Raw genomic sequence first — 19,132 nt, forward strand, 5'->3', positions numbered from 1 at the left:
GGCTTCGTGCAGTTGGAGCACAGCTGTGACCAGCACTTTTTGCCCGTCCCAGAAGCCACCCCTCCTGGTTCATGCCTGCATTCAACCCGCATGGTCTGACCTTCAGAGCAAACTGTAGACAGCAGCCAGTCTGAGGAGGAGGAGGAGCTGGAAGGCCTCCCAGCCGCTGCTTGCCATGGAAAGCCATAGAAAAGCAAGGCTAAGACATGGTCTTGGGAATGTGGCATGGAAGCTGCTCGCCTGACTCCGTAACGTACAGACTGCCGAACTTAGTTGCAGGCATTTGGACTGGGAAATCCATTTTCCAACTCAAGTAAAGGAGGGAGAGAGCGACAGGCAGGAGACATCCAGAAGACACACCCGGAGGGTCCTGCTCCAGCACAGGCCTTGGAGAGCCACTTCATGTGAGCACCCAGCATTCAGGAGAGGAACGGGACCAACCTTTGAGGCTGCCTGGCCTCAAAGGCCCACTGCCAGCCACTGGACTCTGGCACGAGGCTTCCTCCTGGCTGTCCTGTTTCCAAGGTTCTTCACACACACTCCCAGCCGCAGCCCTCCACTTCTGATCCACCCTGTCCTCCCTGGCCAGCAGCAAACCACCACCCCCACCCCCGCATCTGGGCCCCTGAACACCACTGAAGACAGAGCTGGCGTGGGGAGGGCAGGGCAGGGAGGGAAGGCACCCCAGAGCAGTTCCCCTGCCGACCCCCCAGGCTTTGCAGCCACTGCAGCCCACCACCCCGGTAGTTAAGCCCTTGCCCGGGTGACCACCAGTGAGCTGCCTGGGCCAGCAGCAGGGCGCTCGGCTGTGCGTCACCCCGGGGATGCTGGAGCAGCACTTGGCACCCACCACCTGCCTCCCGGCGACGGTGCGCCGACACGCAAGTGGAGCCACCGCTTCTCCACCCAGTGAGGGAAGGCGGCACAAGCAGCCCACGCGGGGCGGCTGCGAGGGGTCTTCTGAGGGGTCCACAGCGACTTCCGGGCCCGCGTGGGGTAGCAGTGGGGAGGGCGGGGGTGGCCGCGGCCAGGCCTCCGGGCTTCCGCCAGACTCCGGCTGGAAGCCTCGACACCCGCGCCGAGGGTCCTGCGCGCCGCGGACGGGCTCCTCCGCGGGCAGCCGAAGGGCCACTGCGCCGACCCGCGCCCGTCGAGGAGGCTCGCGCGGGCCAGGCTGGAAGGCGCCGGCCCGGACCCCGTGCCTCTTCCTCGACGAGCCGTCAGCCTGCCTTCCTGCGCCCGCCCCTCGCGGCCCGCCGGCTGCCGCCTCTCCGCCCGCCGCGAAGGCGCGAGCGAGCGGTCCGACTCCCGCCAGCCGGGCGGCAGGCGCCTGCAGCTGGCGGGGCGAGGCGGGGCGCTAGGACCCAGCAGGCTGGCAGCCGCCGCCCGCCCCTCACACCGCGCCGGCCCAGGGCGGCGTGCGGGCGGCGCGCTGCCCAACTTTGGCCGCCCCCCGCAGGAGAGCAGCCCGGCGAGCGGCGGCGGCGGCAGGCGGGGCGGGGCGCGTCTGCGTGGCTCGACAGCCGGCCGGCCAAGGCGCCCCGCTCGCCCGCCCGCCCGCCCGCCCGCAGGGCCGCCGCCGCCGCCTCGCTCCTGCCCGCACGTCGGGGCTCTGCCCTCCCCGCCGCTGCTGCGCGGAGCCACAAGTGGCCGCGCCCCGCCCGCCCCGCAGGAGGCCACCTGCCCGAGGAGCTGCCCGGGCGCTGCGCCTCGGCGATGACCGGGAAAGTCCTCCTGACCTGCCTGCTCGTCGGGGCCGCGCTGCAGACCAGGTAGGGGCGGGCGCCCGACCCGCCAGCCGCGCTGGGCGTCAGGGGAGCGGGGGGACCGCCTGGGAGCGGAGCGCGCCTCGCCTCGCCGGGGAAGGGGCGGCCGGGCGGTCCGAGTGTCCGGCCCTCCGTCGTCCTCGCCTGGCCCGCACAGGCGCCTCGCGCCCCGTTCCTCCCCTCCGGGGCCTGGCGGCGCTCTCCTGCTGTAGTGCCCGAGTCCTTGTCCGAGGAGAGGCAGGACCTTCGACGGCCATCTGGGAGCGACGCCCGCGCCCGCCCCCCGCTCTGGCTCAGGGTAGGTGAGACCCGCAGCGCGAAGTCACGACCAGCCCGTGGAGGAGCCCCTTCCAGAGCAGGCCCGGCTCCCTGCCCAGACCGGCTCTCTGGTCCTCCAGATTCTCTGGGTGTGCTTCGTGGGCGGAGGGCTCAAGTCACGCGTGGCAAGGCGCAGGGAGTGGGGCCCTGGAGGACCTTGTCCTGGGCCAGGAGGAACAGGCGCGCAGGCCAGGCTGCTGCCTGCTTACGCTCCTGGGCAGCCTCCCAGAGAGGGAGCCAGACTGTCCCGCTGCCCCTCTCCATTCCTCCAGCTGGGGGTGGCTGGTTCTGGGGACCAGAGACTTGCTTCCCATGAGGGCCAGAAAGTTTGGGAACTGGGAAGGTTCCCGAACAGACAAGTTCTTTCCTCCTTGCCAAATGGCCTCTGCTTCTGATGCAAGGAGGCTGGGCAGGAGAGTATTTGGTCCCCAGGCAGCATCAGGCAGCCAGATGCCTCCACCCAGAGCAGTGGTGCTCACCCCAAAAGACCGCTGCCGGGAAAGACCTTTGGGTGACGGGGCAGATGAGGAGGAGGCTGTGTGTGGGAGAGACTGGGGCACAATCCTAACCAAGGGCAATGCAGCTCCAAGGTAAGGGAACAAACATTGCTTTACCTTGAGGAGGTCTCCGTGACTGCCCCCCAACTGCAGGCTGCAGCACATGTCCCACTGGCACAGCTATGCCAGTGCTGGAAAGTTCGTTAGGATTGCACCCAAAGCAATCCAAAGCAGGGTTTGCAAGCAGGGTGTCCAAAGCAGGGTTCCCAAGACCCATCCCAAATGCCACAAGTCGGGGGACTCAGCAGGGGTAAAGCTTATAAAAAGAGAAGTTCTGGGACTGGCCCAGCCAACTGGGTCCCCTAACTTGAGACTTGGGGGCTGCGCTTAGTGGTGGGCCAAGGCACCGTGAACATGCCTGAAGAGGATGTTCAGCATCCTCCAGCATCCTCCACAACAACAGCAGGCTCCAGGCCGAAACGCTGATGAGCTCCCATTCCAGCTCCCTAGGCAGGAAAGAGCCCTTGGATGGTGGCGGGTTGTGAAATCTTCTGGGGGGGGGGAGAGAGAGAGAGCAGTTCCACTAGTCCTCCTTGCTCTGCTGGCTAGCTTAATGGGTGCGTCAGGAGACAAACTGCTGTCAGAGGATCATTTCCCTCGCACTCTGGGGAAGAGAGATTTGGCTGCTGGAGCTAATCGACAGTAAGCCAACTTAAGGCCCGTGAAATCCCCCTGCAAATGCTGCTGGAGGCAGAAGCGGACTGGCTCCTCCAAAGGACCACCCCGTGCCGGAGGAGGAACCTGGAGGTGCTGCTGTCATCAGGGGCTGCACGGGGGGGGGGGACCTTCTGTATGCAAAGTGGGGGCACTGTGGCTGGGCTACATCCCTCCAAATCCACCAGCCTCCCCTACTACAGTCATGCTGTGCCCCCCCTGCCTTCTGAAAGCAGTAGCTGCAGGAGCCAGCACAAAAGGCCAAGGGGACTGCTCCCCTCCCCGCAGTCCAAGCGCTAAATGCAGGTGACCTTTGTCAGGCTGCCCACCTGACTTCCTCTGAAGCAGGGCTCACATAAGTCCCCCTGGACTTCTCTGCCTGGGCCAGGAGCTCCCCAGCATTTTCAGGGTTCCTTCTTCTGGGGTGTTGTCCTGCAGCAGCCATCTGGCCTTGAATTTGTTGCCACACACTGACAAATAGCTGCCTGAGAAGATGCATTGGTTGGGGGAGGGAGAAGGAAGACCCTCCCTCACCAGCGAGGGAACGTGCTGTTTTGCTTTGAGTGGATTAATTGATTGGGACAAATTGCACAGGATTCCAGTGCTTGGCCTGCCTGTTGACTGAAAGCGGCAGACATTCTCTGTGGGAAATGATGAGAACGGCCGCGGAACGTGGAGGAAATTGTTTGGATCCAGAGCAAGATGGGTTGGTGGTGACGCTGCTGATTGTGGGGCCTCCGCCACCCCCTCGGTTGAAATGTGCAGCAGGAGCTGCCACATGTCGGACCGAGGAGCCTGTGGTCCCGCGGAGGCCTGCTTCCCCTCCTCTCTCACCTGGTGCCCTCGAGGCCCGTTCTCCCCCCATTCTTGGGGGTGCCTTGAGAAGAGGGAGTGCATGCGACCCCGCCCCAATGAACTGCCGCCAAGTCCTGCCACCAAGTCGCTGCTACTTGACCACACACTTTTGCCAGAGGGCCAGATTCGGTGCTTTGGGGACACCGGCAGCTGCCGATTTCACCTTTGTGCACCCAGCCCACACCCCTGCTGCACAGGATCCTTTTGACAGGAGATGCTGCCAGAGATTGATCCTGCACCCTTCTGCGGGCAAAGCAGGCCCCCCTCCTGCAAGTGCCACAATGAGAACCAGGCGGAGTGCTCAGGAGGCACCTGGAGGGTGTCTGAGCAAATGGCTTGTGGGAAAGCAAAAGCGGGACGAGCCACTGCTCGAAAGGACGTGGGGATCGTTTAGCACCCCCACTCGTCTGCTGAATCCTGTTCTTCAACACACTTCCAGTCAAACGCCAGTGTCTCCCCAGTCCTTGGAAGGCAGAGGTTCTTGAGGTGTGGCATCTGTGTGAGAATGAGAGGGCCCCTGAGAATATAAGAGTCGGCTTTTTGTGTAGTCCAGCACTGGCACCGCTGGAGGAGTGCTGTTCCCTGCCCCCATCACGCACACGCACACCTTGCATAGGTGAGAGCTGTGGAGCAGCACTGCTGCCATCTCCATGAAAGGCCTGCCTTCACAGCGTCTTAGGGCGCAGTCTGCCCAAGTTAATTTTGAAGCTGTCCGTCCGCAGGCGGTGCCATTCTGAGAGGGGGAAAACAGCTCTGCCTGTCGGTCTGCCTGCTCTCTCCCTCTCTTTGAGCCTTTCCCTGAGCCAGACCATCCTCCAAACGTTTCGATATGGAGACATTCAGCTCTACCTTTCTGTATCACAATTGCCATCTCTTTCCAGAGCTCCCTAAGGGAAGCTGAGTCGAAGGGCCCTTTCCCAGCCTGACCTGGAGATGTCGGGGATTGAAGCGGGAGGACCATCTGTGTCACGGAGGGGGCTGGCTGCTGAGCCTCAGCCCCTCCTCCTCGTGTGTACTGAGTGCTGAATGTGGCACTCAGACAAGCTGCCCTGTTGAGCTGGCAGAGACTTCTCTGGGGTGCCCCAATTGGGGCTGGGCCTGCTGCTGCTGCTGCTGGTGTGGACTTGCCATCCAGGCGGAGAGAGCTGCTGATCAGAGTGGTTGACTTGTGCCCATTCGTGTTCAATAATTAGAAGCGGAGGGCGGCCTGACCTTTCTGGAGCCAAATGCAATTAGGGCCTGCTGACACGGCATGTTCTTGGGATAATGTCAAGCGTTGCCCACGGAGGGGCTGTCAAGCTCCATCTGTCCTCTCCGGGTCTCAGCATCAACATGGCTGACCCAGTTGGCGAAGCCACATCCCTCCACTCTTCCGCTTCCGCTCGTGGGCCTCCACCACTCACGCCATGAGAAGCCCAGCAGGCCTTTGTCTCCCTTCCCTTCTGCATTATCTAATGCTGCTGGGTCCAGAGCGAAGGTGCCTGGATGTTCTGACAAGTGTGTCACGTGGGGGTCTCCCTCCGTCCCTCTTGTTACTACCTGAGTCAGAAGGTGGCAACAGGACTGCACCCTTCTGCCCCTTGCCAGACTGAGTTGTTTGGGCACCGAGTAGCATCTCCTGCTGCCCACTCTGGCCCTGATTGCAAAAGGCGTTTGCAGCCTGTGACATTTCCATTAACAGATGGGAGGCGCAGTGCCCCTCCCTCCTCCACTCCCCTAATTGCTTGGTGTCTGCAGGAGCCCAGACAGCACTCGGTACACCTGGGAGATGGAAGAGCTTTCCTCTGCTCCTGTCTTGAGAGTGGAAGCAGGGAGGGGGCTCCTGCTGAAACTGAACTGGGAGGGAGGAGGGTGGGCTCTGCACTGATCTCCACCACCCCACCCCCGTGCCAGGGCAGGAGGTGCATGTCTCCTAGGGCCTGCCTTTTCCTTTCTGCCTCCCCTCCTTGGGTGGCTGAGCTTTCACTTGGCGTTAGCGAGCCTGGCCAAGCTCCATTTCCCTGCCAGACCAACTGGATGGTCCAGACCTGCTCTGGGACATTGTTTCATTGTGATGTGAGGAATGTGAGTCCCGTCTCCATTGCTGGTCAACACAGACTGAGCAGAACTGGTTCTCATGCCAGCAGCCCTCATCAGGGGAGCCTGGTGGCCCCCCCATCCCATGACAGCAACCAAGGATGAGTTCTGGTGACATTGGGAAGGAGCCTTCCCTTCCTCCTCCAAGGCCTCTTCACCAGCTGACCTGAGCTCACATGCAACTTGTCATGGCATCTCGACCCAGCTTATTGTACCCCAGCTGTAGCTGCAGCACCCCAGAACTACCACCACCCCCCAACGGAGCACCGGGGCAGGACTGGTTGCCTGCATGGCTCCGTGGGGTGCTTCCTCTCTTCCGTTCTTTCTCCTTCCTGCAGAGCTGGGAGTGCTGAGGAGTACGACTACGATGACCTCAGCGCCAACAAGACATGGGTCCTGACCCCCAAGGCCCAAGAGGCTGACGCGACCCAGATTCTCAACACCCTGCTCCGGAACTATGACAACAAACTGAGACCAGACATTGGCAGTAAGTGCTGTTTCTGGGGATGTGCCTGGTGAGCCACTTTTGCCTGCCTCTGGCTTGCACGGGGCACTGCCCATTGGTGCTCCAGCACAAGGAGTGGGTCATGTGGGAAGGACCTTGAGGCTGAGGGCAAATGTAATCCTTTGAGGAGCAATCAGCATAGAGGCTTTTCTCTCTTTTGGCCCACATCTTTCCTTGCCGGCTGATCCGTGCCTCTCTGGGTCTCTTTTCAGTTAAGCCCACCTTCATTGATGTGGACATCTATGTGAACAGCATTGGGCCCGTCTCTGTGATCCACATGGTGAGTGCTGAGCCCCCTGTAGGATCAGTGGAAACTGGTTGGAGCAGGGAGGGAGGAGGAGATTTCTCCACCATAAGGAGGTGGAGACAGCCTCTGAAAAGAAGTTAGCTCACAGCACCCTCCTCTTCTGCCCCTGCTCACAGCCAGTGCCAGTGGTCCAGTTCCCAAATGCTCTTGTCGCCAACCCTCTGACCCACTCAAAGGCTCCATGTTCCATCCCCAGTGGACATCCAACCCTGCCTTCCCCTCCCAGCCAGGCTTCTGTGTGCCCTGTCTCCTGGCTGCCCCACATGGGCTCCAAGGCCCACTCAGCTTCTCTGAAGGGCAGCCAATCCCTCCATGCACCAGGCCTGACCCTTCACATAAGAGGGCCGGCTGCATCATGGGCGCACACCACATGGGTGGCAAACTCAACTCATGGAAAAAAAACCCAGCCATTCAAACGGTCACTTATTCACATTTTTATCTTCTGGGGGAAAAGGTTCTGTCCAGTCTCCCAGGCAGTGTGTTTTTCATGTAATTTCCAGTCCATGACCACAGGGACGTTAATCTGCCTGCTCTCTCCAGGAGTCCATCAGGTTTCCCAAACTAGGCCAAGTCTCTGGAGACCGATGCCATTGACCTGGAGGTCCAGCAGGGGTCTCAGGAGGCCACTGCTAAATCAATGAGAACACAGGAGTGAGATCTCCAGGGAAGTCGCTGGGCAGCTGTTGTGCTGCACCAGCGGCAGCCACAGAGCCTCAGCACACCTGGAGCCTTGAACGGAGATGTGCAGAACTGTGTCTGTGCAGGAAATTGTTGCAGCCCATGGAGGTGAGCAATTGGAGCTCTTGGCCTCAGGGGGCAGGCGTGCACCAGGGTCGCAGCTGGCTCTGTGCTCCTGCCCTGGAACACGCAGGTGCTCCTGGCACGGCGAGGCCTCCAGTCCGCCCCTGCGAAGGCCCTGCCCCTCCCCTCCCTTCATGTGCCTCTGGCAGCCCCACATTCTCTGGGCACCTGATGCTTTGGAAGCAGGACTTCTTTGTGGCCTCCAGCTCTCCACGGAACTGGGCAGTGGAAGTAAAGTAGGCCACAGTCTGGCTGGCAGGTAATGGGACTCTGCTTTGGGCAGAGATCCCCGTCATCAGCCATGTGGCAGAGAGCACAGCCTTTTGCCGTTGCTCAAGCTGCAGCTGAAGAAACAGTTGCCTGGAGGGCCAGAAGGGAGGGCGTCTCGCAGCTGAGCAGGGGGGCGACAGTTCTTCTCACGTGACTTAGGAGGAGTTTTAATCCAGTGGTTTTCAACAGCTCCCTTGCGAGAGGGTCTGCTCTTGGCAGTCTGCTATAGTACAAGACTGCCCAGTTGGCTTCGCTGCACAGTTGTGCGCCCACTTCCTGTCCCCGCCATGCGCGTTGGGTCCCAAGATTCCCACCTCTGCGGTGGGAAGGGACAAATGCCAGGTGGAAGGGACTGCAAAGCATGTCCTTTTACTGGGGGTGGATCCTTGAGTGGAACTGAAGGCTCAAGAGAGGCCTCCTTTCTCAGCACTGGGGGAGGGGGCAGAACAGCCCTTGTTCCTTGTTGCTGGGGGGAGCAATGTCCAGCAGGTGGGTGAGGGAGCAGGAGAAGGTTGAAGGTGGGTGCTCCTCTTTTATTTGGCAGGGGGACAGTAACTGGCCCACCTCACCCCAGCAGTGTCTTTTCTAGTGGCTGTCTGCTGGTGTTGCATCTTCTTAGATTGTGAGCCCTTTTGGGACAGGGAGCCATTAGATATTTGATTTTCTCTGTAAACCGCTTTGTGAACTTTTTGATGAAAAGCGCTTTATAAATACTGTTGTTGTTGCCCAGAAGTTGTCTCTTCGCAGGCCTGTTCGCCTGTTACTCCTAGGCAACTGCCATGGGCTGGGGGGCCTGGGAGGCGAGTCCCTTTTCCTCCTCATCTCAGCTTAGGCCCAAAGCAAGTTACAGCAACTGAGATATGAATTCCAAGGAAAGAACCTTCAGTACAGCTTCCCCCCCACCTTCCAAGCCTGCCCCCATGCCCCCCCACTCACTCCAGCCCCCCTTTTCCTCCAGCCCCTCCTGCTGCCTCATCCCACTTGGCAAGTTCCCCTGGAGCAGCTGTGATGGGGAAGGCACCAGGCCTGCGATCAGTACCACAGTATCCCGCCATATTTTTGGGGTGCCATCCTCTCAGGACCCTCGCAGGTCCCGGCCTCCACCATGTCTCTGGCCCAACAGGCCTGGGTTAATTACGTGCCGCAGGAGCAGGCGGAGGCAGGACGGGGGGAGCCTCCTCCTCGGGGGAATCGAGTGAGGACTGTTCGGCTTTTCAGTTATGTTTCTGCTGACCGCAGTGGTTTCCTGGCAGGATTTGTGTTTGTTTTGAAATTGCCTTATTGTGGCTGTAACTGAGATGGGTGTGGAGGGCAGCCCTGCTGCCTTTCCAGAGGCCAGGATTTGGAGCGCCTGGACTTGCAAGAAGATGCTCCATGCAAACCCAGAGTTGGTCAGGTGCTCAGGCTGCCCCCAGGAAGTGGGCAGGAAGGCCTTGGCCCTGCTGACTTTTAGGTCCACTTCAGCAGGCACTTTGGTGCCAGGTTTCTCGCCTGGGGAAAGGTGGCACAGAAACCTTCTAAATGAATAAATATTTGGGAAGCGCCACCTAGGAGCTGTGCAAAGGCAGCAGCTGATTCTACCCTTTGGCTGAGCAACCCAGCCCACTGAAGGAGGGCAGGAGGGGGATCCTTCTCCATTCTGCTCCCTGCCTCTTGATCTGCGCAGGCCAGGCCCAGAGCAGTTGGGGGGCCCAGCCCCGAGAGTCTGCAGATCACCTCCAGTCAACATCGGCAAGCAAGCAGGCAGGAGGGGGATGTCATGTCACTTGCATGCTTAGTGGGCTGACAGATGCAAGGAGGGGCGGCACCTGATCCCTGGACTGCCACCTTCACAAGTGGTGGCTAAGAAGTGGGACTTCCCTGGCACAGCTCTTGCCTCTGCCATGAATCCACCCTACTGGCCTTAGGCACAGCCTCCCCCCCATAAGTTGGGGCTCGCAATGCTCGCCCCACAGGACGGCTGTGAGGATGGCAGCCGGACAACACACACATGAGGAACTGTGGGCCTTCAGAAAATGCCTCAACCCCAAGCCTGGCTTCCACAGCACTTCTCAGTTGCACCCTCGTCATTGTTGCTCATTTTGCCAGGACTGGGAATCCTTCAGCCCCACGGAGGGACTATATTCCGCACTAGCACACAAAGCTCCTCCTCAGCCTTGCTGCGTGAATCCCCTGTCCGTTGCCAGTTGTTTGTTCGCCCTGGTGCAGAAGCTGCCAGCAAGCCCTCAGCCTTCCTGGGCACACAGTCAGCCTTGGGAAGAGGGCTCCTGTGCAAAGTTCCGGGAGCACCACCCCCTCAGGAGGCCAAAGTGGGGCTGCAGGTCTCCTCCTGGCTAACAGAGCCATCCTCCAAGGCATTTTTCCCCTGCTGCCACATGCTCTGGGCAGGCCTCAGGCCCAAGGCTGCCAGGGGGCTGTTCAGATATTGGAGTTGTATCGGTGCATTTTGCACCCTCCTATGACCTATGGGCCCAGTCATCTTCCAGGGCCTTCTGGAGGGAGCTGAGGGGCTTTTGGCTTAGATGGCTGCCCTGTCCAGGTGCGCAGCCACAGCGGGACTGTCTCCTTGAGTTCTCTTATTTGAAGCCCAGTTTCTGAGAAAAGGAGGGAGGGGTCGTGTCTCTCCCCCAGAGGCATCATTTGATGTGACGAACAGACCTGCACCCCAGCCCCGCTTCGTGCAGGAATGGACAGGCACATGGACGCAGCCACCCCATCGCATCCAGGGCTCAGCTCTCCAGTGAGATGAGTTTCCAGCAAGGATCCGGAAGCAGCTCTGCCTGGGAGCGTGAACTGCTCCCCCTTCTCCTAGGGCGCATCCCAGGGCTGTGAACAGCAGAGGCACCTGGAATGACGTCTGGGGTCTGCCCTGTGACCGCTCCTGCCCATTCTGCTTCCTAACAAGTCACTGCAGCAAATTCTCACACACCCCCGTTGGAACTTTGCACAGCCCCTCCCAGCCGGCTGGCGGACTTCTTCCCACCTGCCGTGTGTAAGGCTTGCCCCCTCCCCACCTGTCCAGAATGGCAGCTGGCTCAGAGAAGGGACTGTGCGTCCTGCATGCCCATCCACAGAGCAGTGACACTGCCCTTCCGTCCCCTGCTGCTCCGGGGCATCGGCCTCATTGCCTTCGAGGACTCAGGTGGGCGGTGCTTCTCCAGGCAGAGCCTGGCTGGTGTCAGGGGCGCTTCCGGTCCCCAGGTGAGGACTGCCGATCACCAGCAATAGGGGTCTGGGTAAGACAAGTTGGTTGTCTGGCACTGACAGCGTCAGGCCAGCCCTGCCGGAAGAGAGCGGACACCTGGGGCAGGCAGTGGAACTTGAGGCGGGCTGGGGGGACATGAGCAACACAGCTCCGCAGCCCTTGGCTCGCTCCTCAGCTTGGCAGGACTGCTGCTCAGGAGAGCAGGAGGCACCCTCAGGCTCTCTGGAGGGAGAGCAAATGCTGGACCCGCCGTGCACCGGGATTGATCCGTGGATCTTGTGAAATTCCAAAGAAAAAATTACAGACGTGATGCTGGGATGAGGGTCTTCTGGACCCTCAAGGCACTGTCTTGGTTGTGCCCCCAGCAAGTGCTGCCTTTCCACGAGTGACTGCAGAGCCAGCTGTGCTTTCACCCCCCACGTGTGTTGTGTGGCAGCCTCTTGGCCGGGGTGGGCTCATCCCACTTGCGGGCAAATGAGTGAATGGATCGTGCCCTCTGGGTGTTGGTGGCGTGTCAGGGGAAGCTTGAGAAGAGCCTCAGTCAAGCCGTTTTGTTTCCTGCTCATGCTGGTCCCTGGAATGCCTTCTGTTGCCTTTGCTGCTCTTTCTCAGTGGTGGCTCGTGTGCTGATGCTACAGAGAACATCAGGGCTCTGGTTGCAGAGGCTCTCTGTGCGGGCACGCAAGCGAGGAAGAGAGCGCTTTGCTCAGCCGCCTGGGCAGAACTGAGGCATGCGGAGGGGGCACATGTGCGTTTTCCTCACTGAGGGGAGGCTTGCCTGTCTCTGTGTAGTAACAGTGGCTGAGCCCAGGGGCTCCTCTCCCTTCCTAGCTGTCCTCCACACAATGGTCATCTCTGCAGCAGAGAGCCCGGCATTGGCTCTTTTCCTCTGTGGGTCGCTTAGCTCCTTGCCCCACAGCACTGCACCCAAAGACTCAGAGCTGGCCAGGCAGATTTGGAGGAGAAGCGGGCTCTCCTTCAGCAGGAGCTGTGCAGCTGCAGTCCAGGCAGCAGCAGGGAGGCCTCCCTGCAAAAGAAGCACATGCAGCTCTTCCCTGCCCCGCCCCATGTGGCTCTATCCAGTCCCCACCCGTGAGATCCAAAGCTGCACCCCTGGATGCCTGGCTGGGACCAGTCTCCTGGTGGGCAGCAGTGGTGGGCACTGGCTACTGCCAGTGTGTCAGAGGGCTCCAGGAGCCGGGTGAGACTCATGCGCCCCCCGGCTTGTGGCACTGCAGCTTCTACACACACACACACACACCCCATGATCTTTCCTGTTCAGCAGTGCTGAGGCTGCTGGCAACTTGTCCCTTCATCAGTTCATTCCCAAGTGTGTGTGTGAAGGGGGGGGTCAGGATTATTGTTCTTGCTGCTGTACAAGGACATCCGCTTTGTCACCCCCATGCAATGGTGGTCTCTTAGGCCCAACTCCAGGGCATGCCACCCGTAACCGCTGCCCTCGGCTGTGCTTCTCCCCAGGAATACACCATCGACATTTTCTTTGCCCAGACCTGGTACGACCGGCGCCTGCGCTTCAACAGCACCCTCAAGGTGCTCACCCTCAACACCAACATGGTGAGCCGGATCTGGATCCCCGACACCTTCTTCAGGAACTCCAAGAGGGCAGACTCCCACTGGATCACCACCCCGAACCAGCTGCTCCGGATCTGGAGTGACGGGAAGGTGCTCTACACACTCAGGTCTGCCTCAGCCTCTTGGTGGGATACGGGGCGCACCTTCCCGAGGGGATGGGGCGTGGTGCCAACAGGAAAAGGAGCACGGTGCCCTCCGTGTTCTGGGAGAGGCAGGCTGCAGACCGTGCCAGTCCCTAGAAAGCCCGCCTGTTCCTGGGCCTTATCCTGCAGAAAAGGGACCACCGTCCTCGGGCCAACATCCCTGTTTTCACTGGGGAGGGATCACGAGCAGCACCAGAGGAGAGGAGCAGAAGGCCCCACCCTCAGACTGAATGCAAAGGGTCTGGGACATCTTGGGGCGCCAGGACTGGGAGCTTGGTGGCATCAGGTCAGTTCCCTGCTCTTCCTTTGGGCCCTGGGATGCCCTTGCCTGGGGAGGCCGGCATGTTCTTGTGGAGAGACAAAGCTTTGGTCGTGTGACTGCGTTTGCAGGGGAAACATTTTTAAAATGGAAGGAATGAAACCTTGTGAGGCAGCAGCTCACATTCCTCCTGCTGCTTCTCTCGTCTAGGCTGACCATCGAGGCTGAGTGTCTGCTCCAGCTGCAGAACTTCCCCATGGACACGCACTCCTGCCCCCTGGTCTTCTCCAGTTGTGAGTACCATGCAGAGCCGGGGAGTCTGGCGGCCCACCAACCCTCCCCCCATGCCGCAGTCACAAGTCAGGCCACTTGTGGCTCTGCTCCCCTCCCCCGTGCAGCCAGCCTCAGAGGCTCATATCACGATCCCCCCAGGAGACCCCCCAGCTGCCCCTCACTCTGTTGTGAGGGGACCAGCGCTAGTCCCCTCTCCCCACCCCCGGTTCTTTGCTCTCCAGCTGCCGTTGCCATTGCTGCCAGTGTTTGCGGGACTCTCCCTGCGGCTGTTTGCTGGAGGGCCACCATCCCCCCACTGCCACAGATGCTTCCCTCCCCAGCTGCTGCCCGTGTGGCCCTGTGCGCTTCCCAGCCCCTCCCATCCTGTCTCTGCATCTTTGCTAATCAGAAGTACACGCCACGCATGCTGGGCAATTAGTTAGGAACACAGCTTGGCAATGCTGGGAGGTCTCCCCCCCTCCCTCCCCCCCAGGAGCCTCCATGCAGGCTCAAGATCACTGCTTGGAAATAGCATTGACGTTTCGTTCTGCAGATCAAACCAGGATATGCTGCCAGGGGAAGAAGCCAGGTCTGTGCTCTGGGCGGGGATCTGCTCCTGCCGCAGCTGCCTCCTCCCTGCCCCACCCAAGAATACAGGAAGAGGCAGGGTGTGTGCGGGAGCTGCACTTGCATGTGAAACCTCTGCAGGCAGGTGCTCTAGGCCTGGCCTAGTCCTCCCGAGGGGCTGTGATCTGGCATCACCTATTGTTCTGGCTGGCAGGCGGGTCTCTGCCCCACAGCCACCACCCTCTCCATGCCTTAGGAGTAAGTCTGGAGAAACATCAAACACCCGAAACTCCCCCAAATTTCATGAAGAGAAATGTGGTTTTTTTTTTTTTGAAAGATGCATTCATTATCTGTAAAGCCAGGTGACAATAATTGGCATAGATTAAATGCATCTCTGCATGCCATGGAAAAATGTATTGCCTACACAGAAATAACACGCAACATATCCTTTCATTTACACACCAGCAACACTGCAAAAGTAAAACATATCACTGTGGTGTAGGTAGTATTGAAAGTATTATTATTAATTATTAATTAACAGTATTTATATACCGCTTTTCAGCTAAAAGTTCACAAAGCGGTTTACAGAGAAAAATCAAACAACTAAGGGCTCCCTGTCCCAAAAGGGCTCACAATCTAAAAAGATGCAAAAAGAACACCAGCAGACAGCCACTAGAACGGACACTGCTGGGGTGAGGTGGGCCAGTTACTCTCCCCCTGCTAAAAAAAGGAGCACCCACTTGAAAAAGTGCCTCTTACCCAATTAGCAGGGGTACCTATTTAAAAGGTACTCCTATTTAACACCTGAATGTATTTAACCTATTTAACACCTAAAAGCACCTATTTAACAGCTATATAGCGCCTATCTAACACCTATATAATGCTTATCTAGTGCCTATGAAACACCTATCTAGCACCTCTATAGCGCCTATATAACACCTATCTAGCACCTATTTAATGCCTATCTAGTGTCTATGAAACACCTATCTAGCACCTCTATAGCGCCTATATAACGCCTATCTAGCACCTCTTATGCCTATCTAGTGCCTGTGAAACACCTATCTAGTACCTCTATAACACCTAACCTAACACCTATCTAATGCCTATCTAGTAGCTATGACACACCTATCTAGCGCCTATATAACACCTATCTAACACCTATATAATGCCTATATAGTGCCTATGAAACACCTATCTAGCACCTTACAGCGCCTAACACCTATATAGCGCCTATCTAGCACCTATATAATGCCTATCTAGTGCCTATCTAGTGCCTATGCAACACCTATCTAGCACCCATATAGTGCCTATCTAACAATTATATAATGCCTATCTAGCACCTGTATAGCGCCTATCTAACATCTATCTAGCATCTATCTAACGTCTTATCTAGTGCCTATTTAAATAGGTCAAAGAGAGGGTGGGATTTGAATCCAGGCTTATAAGGGGCAGGTCCCTCTTCCATCACGGGGTCTGGATCATGTCTCTCTCTCTCTCTCTCTCTCACTTATGCCCCCCACTAAACTAAGTATTTTCCCCTCCTTTGGCCCAGAGCAGTCAGAAGCACAACCCTTGCTCACTAACCCCAAGCCTCTTGGCTTTGCCACACCTGACTCCCCATGCCCAGGCCCCACAGCAGGCCCGTAGCCAGGATTCTAGAGGGGGGACGACGACTATTTTTTCAAGGGGGGCAATGATGTCAGGTTTCTATACTGGTGGGCAAAATGAATAGCGCCTATTTAACACCTGTCTAGCGCCTATATAATGCCTATCTAACACCTATATAGCACCTATTTAACTTCTATATAGTGCCTGTCTAGCACTTATCTATCACCTGTATAATGCCTATCTAGCGCCTATATAGCAACTATTTAACATTTGTCAATGACACATTGCTGATGCATTGATACATATTAAAATAAAATTTATTTACATAAAAGCAAGAGGAAAGATTTGCTAGTCAAATAGTCACATCATTGGAACACTAGTTTTTTTTACAATATTTATTACTTTTAAAAAGCAAAGTACAGAAGATTCGAATTTACTGAATCTACCTGGTTGAGCTAAATTCTCCCAGCTTTCTGAGAGTTGAATCTCCTTAGAACCAGGGGTGGATCCAGTGCCTGTTTGGGAGGGGGCCATGAGTACTACTTTCAGAGCCCAGGTCAACCAGGCAGGTAGCTGGTAACCAACCTGGGCTTATCGCTTCTGTGGACATTTGCTGGGCAGGCAGACCTTGGTCTGGGCCCCCACCTGGACTTGGAGCCCAGGTCTACCTGCTTGGATAGACTTGGGCTCCTGATTGAGCTTATAGCCTACATAAGAACTGCAGAATTTCAAGGTTGTGCAAGAGGACCCAATCCAATAATGGCATTGCCTTCTCAATCACTTCTGTGGACATTTGCTGGGCAGGCAGACCTGGGTCTGGGCTACTACCTGGACTTGGAGCCCAGGTCTATCTGCTTGGGTAGACCTGGCTCCTGATTGAGCTTATAGCCTACATAAGAACATAAGAAGAGCCCTGCTAAATCAGGCCAAAGGCCCATCTAGTCCAGTTGTCGTCACCACTTCCTGTGGCAAGGAGTTCCACAGACTAATTACACGCTGGGTAAAGAAATATTTTCTTTTGTCTGTCCTAACTCTCCCAACACTCAATTTTTGTTCCCTGGTTCTGGTGTTATGTGAGAGGGAAAAGAACATCTCTCTAGCCATCCCTTGCATATATGTCTCAATCATGTCCCCCCTCAGGCATCTGTGGCTATTTGCTGAGTGGGTAGATTTGGGCTCCTGATTGAGCTTAAAGCCTCTGTGGCTGTTTGATGGGTGGGTAGACCTGGGCTCCCATTCCAGCCAATCCCCTTGACACCCACCCAGTGGGTGTTCCCCTGAAACCTGATTTTGCTCTCCATCTTGGCAGGTGCCCTTCCCTGCTGGCAGGACAGTTGGGGCAGTATGCACCCATGGCCTCCCCCGGATCTGCCCCTGCTTAGAACCTTTCCCACACTTAAGTTCTTGGTTCTCTTTAGCTCAAATGCTTTCCATGTTTCCTCCCACCAGAAAAAGGGTCTCCCCAGCCCCCAAGCAGCAGCCATTAATTTTAAAAGTATATCTGAAAGGCAAGAGCCTGCCCCCATGATTTCTCCTAACAGAAACATTTCTCCCTGCCCCCCCCCAGCAGTACCATTGTAGTAATTAGCATGTTCCACAGTAGAAGAAATAGCACCCTCCCTTCCCCCAGCCAGTACAAGTAGAAATCTCTCCCAACCTTCTTGTAGCTGCTCTTGACCAGTGGTCATAACTTCCAAGGAGCCCCCCCCCCCCAGGACCCTGTTCTACTCACTCTACACACATGCACTCTCTCTCTTCTCCCCAATCCCTGCCAGAAACACCAAGCCCTTTTCCTTCCTATGCACAAAAAATGTTGCAAAAAGGGCTTCAAATCACCCCCAACTGATGCCAGATTAGATAAAGAAGACAGGTTTGGAAAAAATGCTAGAGGGGGCAAACTGCTGGCCGGGGGGGGGCAAAGCTCCCCCCTAGCTACAGCCCTCCCCCACAGGGGTGTGAGCCTTTACTGGTAGTTAAGCTGAGTGGGGGAACATGGGCTAGGGTGGGGCAGGACCCTGCCTCCTTGCCAACCTCTGAAACGTCCTCTGCTAAGATGAGGGAAGATACTGGGTGCCGTCTCGTGACACTGGGGGTTCGTGAGAGACATTTGGCCTGTCACTAGACTCCTAAGCCTGCCTTTTGCCTGGGGGGATGGTTGGCTTCTAGTAGAGCCCCCTCTTCTTCAAGCCAAGAACTGCAGATGTGTCAGCAAACTGGAAGTTAGGGCAGGCAGGCAGGCAGGCAGGATGGATGCTTCCTGCTCAGTCAAGGTGGCTGGAAAGTGCATCGCTTCCTTGTCAGGGTGCATCTGGGTGTGTGTTGGGGAGAGGGGGGATACTTCTGTCTAGGGTGGGGGTTGAGAACTCCTCCCAGGTCAGTAGCACCAGTAGCCTTGGGAGGAGTGGGGGTCCGGGCAAGGGACTCCTTGTTGCTCTGGGCAGCGCGTGTGGTGTTGACCTTCCCAGCTACCTGACTCCCTTTCAGATGGCTACCCGCGCGAGGAAATCATCTACCGCTGGAGACGGTACTCCATCGAGGTCTCTGACCAGCGCACCTGGCGGCTGTATCAGTTTGACTTCACAGGTCTGCGGAACACGTCCGAAGTGCTCTGGACTGGGGCTGGTAAGGCACATTCTGGGGGGCACCAGCACTTTCTTTCGCAGAGAATTGTCAGAGCACCACCTTGGATATTGCTTACGTTCAGGAAGGACCACGTCATCTACTGGGCCTGGAATTCACCTGCCCTCCATTTCCCTGAGATGTCCTCCTTTTCCCAGCAGCAGCAGCAGTTGTGGGCTCCACATCTGTGGCTGCCTGCCTGTGTCACTGGGACCTTTTCTCTCTCCCTCAGCTGGGGGGGTAGAGGGGTGCCAGTACCCCACCCATCTGCACCCATCTGTGGACTCCTCCACTGTGTGACATCAGGAACAGCCCCCCCCTCCCAGACTGAGTATCAATGATGCAAAGTTACAACAGGTTGCAGGTGAAGGGGAGTCTGCAAATGTCCCCTCATCACAATCTAACTGGAGGGGCTCATCAGCGCCAGAGCCAAGTAGCCCCGAGAGCCCAGTCAGGTCAGACTGGCAGCCGCCATGTGAGTTCACTCAAGTGTCAGCTGTTCCCTTCCCCTGGCAGCCCACACACCCCAGCCAGCAGCCATGAGATCTGGATTAGCTGGGCCAGAATGTGGTGGCCGGAGAGTCCTGCCTTGTGGTTCAGGCTGGGACTCTGGCTGTTGGCTGTCATTTAAGCCCCTCACAGTGCAGTCCTAAGCCTGTCTTCACAGGCACAAGTCCCGTGGTGTCTGATGGGAGTGTGCACAGGATTGCAGCCCTAGTGGCTTCAGTCCAGAGTCCTTGCCACAGGGCATGTGAA

The 19,132-nt window shown here is 57.6% G+C and overlaps 1 protein-coding gene across 2 annotated transcripts in view; it reads left to right on the plus strand.

The window, feature by feature from the left end:
- The first annotated feature begins 1,716 nt into the window (after positions 1-1,716).
- The window catches only part of LOC136663242 (gamma-aminobutyric acid receptor subunit gamma-4-like), a 19,525-nt gene continuing 2,109 nt past the window's right edge, over positions 1,717-19,132 (plus strand). For both annotated transcript variants that reach the window (XM_066640230.1, XM_066640231.1), the window contains exons 1-6: positions 1,717-1,772; positions 6,565-6,713; positions 6,944-7,011; positions 12,794-13,014; positions 13,520-13,602; positions 18,242-18,379. In XM_066640230.1, coding sequence (XP_066496327.1) covers positions 1,717-1,772; positions 6,565-6,713; positions 6,944-7,011; positions 12,794-13,014; positions 13,520-13,602; positions 18,242-18,379 — 715 coding nt within the window. The remainder of the gene's footprint in view (positions 1,773-6,564; positions 6,714-6,943; positions 7,012-12,793; positions 13,015-13,519; positions 13,603-18,241; positions 18,380-19,132) is intronic.

Source organism: Tiliqua scincoides, chromosome 12 (assembly GCF_035046505.1).
Source record: "Tiliqua scincoides isolate rTilSci1 chromosome 12, rTilSci1.hap2, whole genome shotgun sequence".
Lineage (NCBI taxonomy): Eukaryota > Metazoa > Chordata > Lepidosauria > Squamata > Scincidae > Tiliqua > Tiliqua scincoides.